Raw genomic sequence first — 12,048 nt, 5'->3', positions numbered from 1 at the left:
TGAGCTCCGTGAGCTAAACAAAGTTGCTGCTTTATTATGAAACAATTAGTTTTGAAGGTGATCCTACTGTTAAATTGAAAGTATGCACACGATTAAGAAAGGCAAAGAGCCCAGAGTTGAATGGAGTCGGCAAACAAATGCACCATCCATTTAATTTCCATTAGTTTTGCCACAGCAAGGTGCAGTAAAATGGGTGAATGGGAAAAGATCAGCATTAACTGTGCAAGAATGTGTTTGCATCCCTAACTAAACACACTGAACTATTATTAAGGAGGAGCAAAATGCTTGAGCTGGGAAGTGCAAAGTAGAATAATGAATTCAATGTCAGAACAGGTATAGAATAAACAGAAGGAAGAAAAATTAGATGCAAGAAGACAAAAATAAAACACATTTTATATTTTCAGCAAAAATTAAAGGCAGAAATAATAATCCTCAGATTAATTAAGATACACAGGATAATAGAAGTAAATGGGGAGGTAGACAAAAATGCTGGAGAAACTCAGTGGGTGAGGCAGCATCTATCGAGCGAAGGAAATAGGCAACGTTTCGGTCGAGACCCTTCTTCAGACATGTGGAGATGGGGGGGGAGGGGGCGGGAAGAAGAAAGGAAGAAGCAGAGACAGTGGGCTGTGGGAGAGCTAGTAAGGGTAGGGGAAAGAAGGAGAAAGCAGGAACTACCTAAAATTGGAGAAGTCAATGTTCATACCGCTGGGGTGTAAACTACCCAAGCGAAATATGAGGTGCTGCTCCTCCAATTTACAGTGGGCCTCACTCTGGCCATGGAGGAGGCACAGGACAGAAAGGTCAGATTTGGAATGGGAGGGGGAGTTGAAGTGCTGAGCCACTGGGAGATCAGGTTGGTTATTGCGAACCGAGCGGAGGTGTTGGACGAAGCGATCGCCAAGCCTACGCTTGGTCTCACCGATGTAGAGCAGCTGACACCTAGAGCAGCGGATGCAATAGATGATGTTGGAGGAGGTGCAGGTGAACCTCTGCCGCACCTGGAAAGACTGCTTGGGTCCTTGGATGGAGTCAAGGGAGGAAGTAAAGCGATATGTGTAGCATTTCCTGTGGTTGCAAGGGAAAGTGCCAGGAGAGGGGGTGGTTTGGTGGGAAGGGACGAATTGACCAGGGAGTTATGGAGGGAGCGGTCTCTGCGGAAAGCCGAAAGAGGAGATGGGAAGATGTGGCCAGTGGTGGGACCCCGTTGGAGGTGGCGAAAATGTCGGAGGATTATTTGTTGTATGTGATGGTTGGTAGGGTGGAAGGTGAGGACAAGGGGAACTTTGCCCTTGTTACAAGTGGGGGGGGGTTGTGGAGTGAGAGCAGAGTTACGGGGTATAGAAGGGACCCTGGTGAGAGCCTCATCTATAGTAGAAGAGGGAAACCCCGTTCCTTAAAGAATAAGGACATCTTCGATGCCCCTAAAGAATGAGAACATCTCCAATGCCTCCGATATCTCCAAAGGGGATATACCAGTCTTTCACAAAGTCAGTTATAAAGCATGGGAACAGACCATTCAGTCCAATTCATCCATGCTAATCAAGGTGCCTTCCTGAGCTAGTCTGGCACAGTGGTGCAGCTGGTGGAGCTGCTGCCTCACAGTGCCAGTGACCTGGGTTCAATCCTGACCTCAGGTGCTGGGTGCACTGGTTTCCACATCCGAAAGACGTGTAGGTTTGTAGATTAATTGGCCTCTGTAAATTGCCCACTAGTGTGGAGGGAGTGATGACAAAATGTGGGATATCATAGAATTAGTGTGGATGATGATCAATAGTCGGTGTGGACTCATTCGGATGAAAGACCAGTATCTATGCTGTATTTCTAAATTGAACCACTCGCTTTTGCTTGCATTTGTCCCATATCCCTCTAAACCTTTCTCATCAATGGACCTGTCCCAAAGTCTTTTAAAAGTTGTAACTGTATCTGCCTCTACTGCTTCCTATGGCAGCTCATTCCATATAAATACCACTTTCTGCGTGAAAAACCTGCTTCCAGGTCCCCTTTAAATCTTTCCTTAAACCTATGGCACTCTAGTTTTAGACTCCTCTACCTTGGGAGACTAAGACTGTGATGATCCATCTTATTTGTGTCCCTCTTGATTTTATGCACTTCTCTTAGGTCAGCCCTCAGACTCCTTCATTCCAGAGAAAACAGTCTCTCCTTATAACTTAAACCCACCCGTCCTGGCAACATCCTTGTGATTCTTTTCAGCGTATCTTCCTTTGGTTAGGTGACCAGAACTTTAAGCAGAATCTAGAACTAGGAACCACTATTTAAAAATAAGGAGTCACCCAGTTAAGGCAGAGGTGATGAGTTCTGAATCTTGGAACTCTCTTCCTCAAAGTGTATTGACAGTAGAGACTTTAAATATTTAAAAGATAAAAGTAGGCAAATTTTCTATAAGCAAGGATATTAAAGGTTACATAGAAACATAGAAAATAGGTGCAGGAGTAGGCCATTCAACCCTTCGAGCCTGCACCACCATTCGATATGATCATGGCTGATCATCCAACTCAGTATCCCATCCCTGCCTTCTCTCCATACCCCTGATCCCTTTAGCCACAAGGGCCACATCTAACTCCCTCTTAAATATAGCCAATGAACTGGCCTCAACTACCTTCTGTGGCAGAGAATTCCAGAGATTCACCACTGTCTGTGTAAAAAATGATTTTCTCATCTCGGTCCACAAAGACTTCCCTCTTATCCTTAAATTGTGACCCCTAGTTCTGGACTTCCCCAACATCGGGAATAATCTTCCTGCATCTAGCCTGTCGAACCCCTTAAGAATTTTGTAAGTTTCTATAAGATCCCCCCTCAATCTTCTGAATTCTAGCATGTACAAGCCGAGTCTATCCAGTCTTTCTTCATACGAAAGTCCCAGGAATCAGTCTGGTGAACCTTCTCTGTACTCCCTCTATGGCAAGAATGTCTTTCCTCAGATTGGGAGACCAGGGAGAGATACAGATGTGAGGTTGAAGTTACAATCAGATCTTATTAAATGGCAAAGCAGGCACAAGGAACCAAGTGGCCTATTCTTGCTTATAATTTGTATGTTGCATATATCCTGCCAAGGTGAATAAGCATGTCAAGTGATAGGTCACATAATGGTTACACTATTTGACCAACAATTTAAAGTCTTGGGACTAATCACCAGAAAACTCAAGCTTACATCTTGAAAATATGAACTTAGTTCAAAACAACTTGAAATTTAGAAACAAAGTTGGTTTCAGTGAAAAACCTACAAAGCTGTCATAAAAATCCAACTAGTTTACTAAGGGACCTCTAGGAAGAAAGCCCACCATTCATACACGACATCAATTAAATTCCAACATGTTGACTAATAAATGTCCTGGCTCTTGGTTACTTAGCTGAATCACCCATTTGCCTCTTTTAATAACAGCACTGAATAATAAACAGTTACTTGCTCAGCATTCTTGAATGGTACCTCAGGCGATAGCGGATCAGAACTATAAAGCTAAAATTTAAACTAGCGAACAGGGTTTAAAACAAAAATCACCTAAATAATTTATGTTCTATTTGTGGCACAGCAGGATGTGAATTCTCTATTTGCTACTTTAATAAAAATAATAAATGACCAATATTATTCCATCCAAAAAGCAAACATTTAGGTTTAAAACTCCAAATCAGCGGGATTTTTTTTGTTCTTTACAATCTGTGAATAAGCTGGTTTATAAAAGGATTATAAAAATAGGGAAGGTATTGCATGGATTTAGGAGAACAAAATTGTACTCAAGCTGGCATTACTTTGCCAACGCTACTTGTGTATAAATGCCTCTCTCCATTCACAAAATATCCAGTCTGCCAAAGTGTATTATCCAGCAATGGCAGAAACATGTAGCAGAAACAGAAAACAGAAAATGCTACTAATACTCAGTAGGTCAGGCAGCATCTGTGGTAACAGAAACACAGTAACCATTTCAGCTTATTTGATCGACCATTTGATCAAACTTGCTTTAGTATAATTCCAATTGAAAGTCCTATGAAAATCCATTGATTTGAATCATTTTCTACTGATGCTGACTGACCCGATAGATTTTTCCAGAATGTTCTGTTTTTATTTCAGCCTTCCAGCATGTACAATGTTGTGCTTTTCATGTAGTTAGGAAATATTAGGAACAGATGCAGGAACAGGCAAGTCAGACTCTCAGGCTTGCTCTGCCAAACAATAAGAATACGTCTGTTTCAACCTCTGCCTCAGCACCATTTAGCTTTCTTCCTCCATCCCTTTCATCAGATGAATGTCTGTCAGACTTTACCATGGACACAACACAGTTGTCCAGAGTAAAGAATTTCAAAGATTCGTCTCCTAGAGAAGACATTTTGTTGTCTCTGTACTGTACACTGACAATGACAATTAAAATTGAATCTGATCTGAATCTGAATCTGAAATGTTACCTCAACTTTGCCGTAAAAGCTAAAACTCCAATTCTGAAATTATATCCACCAATACTAGATATTCCCAGTAAAGAAAACATCCTATCACCTATCATTTTGCCAACCCCTCAGGACTTTCTATGTATTGAGATAACAATTCTTTGTATTGATAATTACAGATGAGATTACCTCTCATCTCTATGAACTTTTATGATGATAGGGCCAGCATTCTCAAATTTTCTTCATATATCAACGCCATTCCAGAATCAAACTAGTTAACCATCAAGCACATCCTTCAAAGTGGAGACCAAAACCTGTATGCAATCTCATCAGCATGCGGCAAAGTTGCCTCAGAACCTTAATCTAGATTAAAGGTCACAACCCAAACTATCAATTGTTCATTTCCCTCTGCCTGACCTGTTGAGTTTCTCAAGATGCTCTCAAACATCCCTACTTTTATATTCCAAATCCCTTTATTACATTGGGTTTGGAACTGTCCATCTATCTTTCTCATTACTCACTGTGTGTGCAAATATGTGGCGTTTCATATACTAGGATTCCCAGATTCCTTTGTACTCTAAATTTATTTCAATGGTATGGGACTTTTACAACTCCCAGATCCCTTTACTCCACCTTCTATAGTGAATAATCCAATTTTCTCCCTCATTATTCTCTATGTTAATTTCTTACTTCTCCATTTAATCAGTTTTACACATACTTGAACGTAAACCCTTCTGGTCTTCCGTTAAATCCCTAGAAGACTTTGACCAAGACGGAGTGGGGCAGAGCCTGGAAAGATTCCAACACCAACGGAGAGGTCATCACAGACCCCACAGTGAAACCACCGGGTTTTGACCTCCATCGCAAGCAATGGTTAACCCTGAACAGAATCCGCACCCTCCATGCAAGAACAGCCCATCACCCGCATAAATGGGGGATGACACAGCCCTGCTTGCGACTGCGGACATCCAGACCAGACCATTCCACACATCTTGAATGACTGCTCACTGAGGCTTTCCCCTGGTGGCATCAAAGCCATCCACCCAGTAACTGATGCTGTCCTGGCCTGGATGTCTACCCTTGATCTACAACTTTAGGCTGTGGACGTCATATGCAAGAAGAAGACTTACTTGAACCCAACATAAGTATGCGATGTGTTGAAACAAATGATGCCTTAAAAATTTGTGCTTTATTTACTTACTTCTGCATCATGGACTTTCTTATGACAAGTTCGTCGTCCAAATCAGCTTCGTTGGCCATGAAAAGTAGACGCTTGAATGTGTCATCAACTCCAACAAAGTCCCTTTGTTCCGCTGCACACAACCAAAAATATAAAAATAAAACTTATCATTTCAGTCATGACAATAAAGACATCTGGAAGATATATAGTGTTTGGAAAAGGATCAGAGGAAGGCTAGCAAAATGAATTGTAGTCGAAAACACTTTTGTCACTCAGTTAAACTTAAGCCGGTATATTCTGTCTCAAGCGGGTGAGAACAAAAACACTCCATGTTGGGACTTTTACACTCTTTTTGGTTTAATTTTTTGTAATTTTTGTTTAAAAGACATTGCTTAAATTGAAGAAACTCAGCTGGTGAGGCGGCAAATACATGTAAAACTGGTAACACTCCTCATTGCCAGGCTTTGCCACACCCCTCCACTCTTCCATTTCCCGCTGCCACAATCAGTCTGAAGAAGAGGCCCAACCCAAAACGCCATCTATCCATGTTCTATCCACTTTATCCAGAGTTGTTGCTGTGGTTGATACTAGCTTTATATGGTACACAAAACCATAAATACTGCTTAACAAACTCTGTTCTATAAAATCTGTAAAGCCCCTGTCCCACTGTACGAGGCAATTCAAGAGTTCTCCCGAGTTTTCCCCTGATTCGAACTCTGGGAATGTCCGTAGCGAGTCTGTAGGAGTTCGTGGATGTCTCGTAGCGGCTCGTACGAGTAAAAAGTAACAATTTTTTTCGTCACAAGTATTTTTTTACTCATGGCCATTTTTTGCAGGGATGAAAAAACGTCACGTGTTTACCGGATGTCCCGAGTGCCTACCATTATTGATGATATTGATGATTATATGATAATGTAACTGACGATTGAGCCAATTGAATGGCATGATTCTGGGTCTGAAGAATGGTCTCGACCCAAAATGTCACCCACTCTACAGACATGCTACTGGTCGCATTAAATTACTCCAGCATGTTGTGTCTATCTATGAATGGCATGATGACAGCTTGACACTGCTCTAAAATGATGCCTGGAAAATCAGTATCAAAAAAAAGAGCTAGGTAGTTAGATATTCATAGACGTCAACACAGAGTACCATCACTTTGCTCCTATTATTTTAAAGGAACATTAAAGTACATGAGGGGGAGCATAGAAAATGAATGCTTCGGATGGTGGATGGGCTGCAAAACAAACAGGCTACTGATAGGATTGGATCTACACTCATGCAAACATGTGGGGAGTATTCCATCACATTCCTGACATGTCCTACAAATGGTGGCCAGGCTTTTATCTGCCAAGAGGTGAATCACTCCTTGCATGATACCTAGCCGTTGACCAGATCTTTTAAACAAAGGATTTATTTGGCTGGTTCAGTTAAATTTGTGATCAGTGGTTGACTCCCATTATGCTGATGGTTGGGGGGTAAATACCACTGAACATCAAGGATAGGTTCTGTTGTTGGAGATGGTCACTGCCTGGCAGTCTTGGAACAGTTTGTTGCCACTGAGTGGTGTGCTGCACGCAAGCCTGGACTGCTTCATTTGCTGAGAAACTGTGCAATGTTTAATTCCATTCACAATCTGGTTTTCTCCTGTCACAGACAGTAATCTGATCTGTTGAGTATTTCCAGCATTCTTTTATTCCAGATTTCCCCCAAATGTTATGCTCTGTATCTCGCAGTTCCAGTATTTTTCTTCTCTCTACTGCCCTCAATATTCTCACTCCCCATTAACATACCTCCAGATAAATCAACCCTCTCTTAGTTATCACAAATGCTTTTTTGTGTAATCCGAATAATCTTGTACGTCAAACCTTAACACAGACATTCCCTATCTCAGAGTCCGAAAAACGTCAACTATCCATGAGCTCCTGAGATGCTGCCTAACCCACTTTGTCACTTCAGCACTTTGTGTTCCTTTTTTTACCGATCCACTTCTGATAAATGTTCAACAACCCGAAACATTAACTCTCTCCACAGATGCTCCCCGACCTGCTGAACGTTTTCTGTTTTTAATTCAGATTCCCAACGTGCAGCCTTTTTGATTTTCTGCTTTACTTGGTCACCTTACTGCCATACTCAGTCAGATGCTGCCTTGACTTAAAAGTTAGACATTGACAATTCTCCACTGGAATTTAGCTCTTTGATGCAAAGGCATAACATGGTCTGAACTGTGGTCAGTCTCAGATTTTGATGCAATGTTTTTTGACTATTTATCAAATATTGATCAGACACTGATCCCATTCAGTTTATGAAAACATGCACTCAACCTACACAGTACGAGTCAAAATGTATATGCGTGCATTAGGACCCAACTATGATCAAAGATAATAATCAAATCAGGACCACTACCACAGGTAGGAACCTTGTGCATTTTTTATGTGCTGTGTCATTAGAGAAGCAATGAGCAACTAAACAAGCACCTCTTAGAGGGGCTGGCGTCGACACCTCCAAAAGCTGCAACACGAGTTTTCTGCAGCAATGATTTCTATAGAGTTGCAAGAAGTGTCTTGATGATGGTAATATTTTATTGTCACTTGTACCTAGCTAGGTGCAGTCAAATTCTTTGTTTTTGCGTACAAAGTACACAAAAGAGTCTCCCCAAGGTTACGGACAAAGTTACAAAAAGTACTCATCCCTTCTTTGTTCCCCCCCCAAAAGGTCCCCCTTAATTCTTGTTGCTACCGCCACCAGGTTCCTCTTAGTTCTTGGCGGCCCTTCCACGAGGGGTCCTTAAAGCGTTTGTGAATATTTAGATTTTTTAATGACTTTTTCCCCAAAAAATCTCAGTGGACCCCTACGCCAGGTCCCCATCAGTTCTCGGCAGCCCCCCTTAGTTCTCAGCAGGGTCCTTAAAGCATTTGTGATTATAGTTACATTTTCTAATTACTTTTTCGAAAAATAAAAATAAAAACGTTGTTGCTTTTTCTCTTGGCAAAGGCTTACCTGCTTTATTCTTCCCTTTTTGGCCTGGCACAGGTTCAGTACAGTCATGCATCTTGCACATCAACATCGACATTGTGGCGTCATGTGCGCGGAACAGGTCAATCACCTCATGCAGAGCTGCATCAGTAATGAGGTCACAACTGACCACCAGTACATCTGTCTGCAAAAAGAAAAATATATTTAAACATTAGAATTTTCAATACCTAGAATTGGAATTAGTTAAATTGTGTTACATTTCCAAAAGCCAAAAGCGTTCCTATTTGTAATCATAGCCCATAGCTCGCTTTAAGTCAGCAAAGTCCTCTAAAGAGCAAACACAAAGGCATTCTGTTTTTGATTATGTTGGTTATAGGATGCAAGTTAGCTAGAAAACGTAGAAACGAGGAACCACAGATGCTGGTTTACAAAAGACAGAGTGCTGGAGTAGCTTAGCAGCTCAGGCAGCAGCTACTCAGAACATAGATTGGTGATTTGCTCTGCTCATATCTCCGATCTTTCTATATCCTGCTGAATCCTTTGACATCCTTCATTTCTTCTGAATCCTTTGACATCCAACTCCACCGTTTTCTTGGTGTCTGCAAATCGACTAATCAGTCCATCTGCTTTTCTGTCCAGATCATTTATATGTGTTATACTACAAACACAGAGGTTCCAGCACTGATCCTTGTAGAACACCATCGGTCAGAGATCTACAGTCCAAATAACGCGCACCACCTGTCTTCTTTGGCCAAGCTAATCAACCAAACCCCATGTGCCTTAATATTCTAGTTCAGCTTATCACGAAGGACATTGTCGAAAGCCAAAGTCCATATATGCCATCTACTGCCCTACACCCATCAATTATCTTCCTCACCTCCTCTGAAAAATTCAAAGATTGTAAGAAATGACTTTCCCTGCATAAACCGATATCCTTAATAAGTCTATGCTTTCCCAGAAGAGGGTAGATCCTATCTCAAAGAATCTTCTCCAGTGATTTCCCAACCGCAGCTCACTGGCCTATAATTTCATGGTTTGTTTTAAGCATTGACTATTCTTCAGTCCTCAGGAACTTTGCCTGTGGCTGTAGAAGATACAAATATATCTGCCATGGCCCCAGCACTCTCCTATTTTGCCTTTCTCAATAACCTGGGAAAGGATCCATCAGGCCCTGGAGACTTATCCACTGTTATGTTCTTTAACACATCCAACATCTCCTTCTAAGAACGGAGATGCTGCCTGACCCGCTAAGTTACTTCAGCATTTCATGTCTATCGTCGGGGTAAACTGGAATCTGCAGTTCCTTCCTACAAGCAAAATCTCCTCCTTCTTGATATCAACACACCCTAGAATATCATTTTACATCTCCCTGATCTCACCATTTTTCATGTTCTTCTCCTTGGTGATACAGATGAGAAGTACTAATTTAGTACATTGCCCACTTCCTCTGGCACTGGGCATGCTCCCCCTCAGTCCCTGAGTGGTTCTACCTTCTCCCTAATATCCTCTTGTTTTTAATATATGTATAAAATGTCTTGCCTTCTTTAATACTCTTTGCCACATTGGTTATCTTGAGTTATTAATCAAAGCTATGCCAGTTTTTAGAAATAACTTTCTTGTACTAGGAAATTAATAATGAAACTAAGATTATGGGTTAAATAATCTCACTTTAGCAAAAAAGAAAAACGTACAAGACAATCGCAGCCTCTTTAAAGTGGCTTAATATATTAAAGAACTGAAATGCATTTTACATCACCACATCACTTCACAATTTTAAAATTGCAACTACTGATATATTATGTCACTTGATACATTTTCAAAGATAAAAAAATATGTATGATCCAATCAAATTAACTATCCAAAACCAAATGGATCAGTAATAATCAATCAGATAATGAGAGAACCAAATGAATCAAAGAGCAGACTTTCTAAAAAATATAAAAATGCTGGAGTAACTCAGCGGGTGAGGCAGCATCTCTGAAGAGAAGGAATGAGCGATGTTTCAGGTTGATGTCAGGGGAGTGGGAGGGACAAAGATAGAATGTGGGCGGAGACGGTAAGATTAGTGAGAGAAGTGGGAAAGGGAAGGGGAAGGGGATGGAGAGAGAAACCAAAGGCTATTTGAAGTTAGAGAAGTTAATGTTCATACCACTGGGGTGTAAACTACCCAAGCAAAATATGAGGTGCTGTTCCTCCAATTTGTGCTGGGCCTCACTCTGACAATGGAAGAGGTCCAGGACAGAAAAGTCAGATTGGAAATGGGAGGGGGAGTTAAAGTGCTGAGCTACCTGGAGATCAGGTAGGTTATGACGGACTGAGCAGAGGTGTTCAATGAAACGATCGCCGAGCCTGCGCTTGGTCTCGCTGATGTAGAGAAGTTGACACCTGGAACAGCGAATACAGTAGATGAGGTTGGTGGAGGTGCAAGTGAACCTCTGCCTCACCTGGGAAGACTGTTTGGATCCTTGGATGAAATCGAGGGGGAGGTAAAGAGACAGGTGTTGCATCTCCTGCTGTTGCAGGGGAAAGTACCTGGGGAGGGGGCAATTGGGGTGGGAAGGGACGAATTGACTAGGACATTTCGGAGGGAACGGTCTCTGCGGAAAGCAGAAAGAGGTGGAGATGGGAAGATGTGGCCAGTCATGGGATCCCATTGGAGGTGGCGAAAATGTTGGAGGATTATATGCTGTATGCGACGGCTGATAGGGTGGAAGGTGAGGACAAGGGGAACTCTGTCCTTGCTACAAAATGGGGGGGGGGGGGGGGGAGAAGAGGGAGTAAGAGCGGAGCTGCGGGATATAATATTTTATTGCACCGGCATCAACAGGTTCTCGCTCTTGAGAGTCTACAATATGGATCGGAAAGTAGTGTCTGAAACCTGAACAAAACCAGATTTGGCAAAGAGGGCTGCGAACATAGATTAAAAGATAGTAGATAAGCAGTGGTAGACATATAAGGAAGTATTTTATAATTCCAACAAAGACATATTGAATTGAGAAATAAATTCTCCAGATGGATAATTCATCTGTGGCTAAGGAAATTAAGGACAGCAACATTGCATGTCTTTTCTTTCCATTTGATATAAAGATTAGCGGTTGGCCAGATCATTGGAAACATTTTAAGAGCAAAGAAAGGATGACTGAGGAATGAATGAGAAAATAGATTATGAGAATACGATAACATTAAATATAAAAACAGACAGCAAGATCAACCATAAGCATATTTTTAGAAACTCGTTAAATTAAATATTAGCTCCTTAAGGGGATAGGACTGGGAAATTAATAATGGCAAATAAGTAAATAGTGAATAAATATTTTTATAGTTGTTTTAATGGTAAAATACACTAAAAGCATTTTAATAAGAGAAGAAGGGATGGGATAACATAAAATAATCACTTTCAATTTTGTGAAGACACTAAGATACAAAAGGAATGGGGTTGACAAGCCGTCTGGTGTCAAAGGGCTGCTTCTTGGATTAAAAATGACTTCATACCT

General features: G+C 41.4%; 1 protein-coding gene across 1 annotated transcript in view; it reads right to left on the bottom strand.

Annotated features, from left to right (window-relative positions):
* Positions 1-12,048, bottom strand: part of eif2b3 (eukaryotic translation initiation factor 2B, subunit 3 gamma) — an 88,898-nt gene that overhangs the window by 55,546 nt on the left and 21,304 nt on the right. The window contains exons 4-5 of the mRNA XM_055641627.1: positions 8,579-8,738; positions 5,600-5,711 (exon numbers count right to left, since the gene is read on the bottom strand). Coding sequence (XP_055497602.1) covers positions 5,600-5,711; positions 8,579-8,738 — 272 coding nt within the window. The remainder of the gene's footprint in view (positions 1-5,599; positions 5,712-8,578; positions 8,739-12,048) is intronic.

Source organism: Leucoraja erinacea, chromosome 10 (assembly GCF_028641065.1).
Source record: "Leucoraja erinacea ecotype New England chromosome 10, Leri_hhj_1, whole genome shotgun sequence".
NCBI lineage: Eukaryota > Metazoa > Chordata > Chondrichthyes > Rajiformes > Rajidae > Leucoraja > Leucoraja erinaceus.
This window is presented reverse-complemented; position numbering and strand designations above follow the sequence as displayed.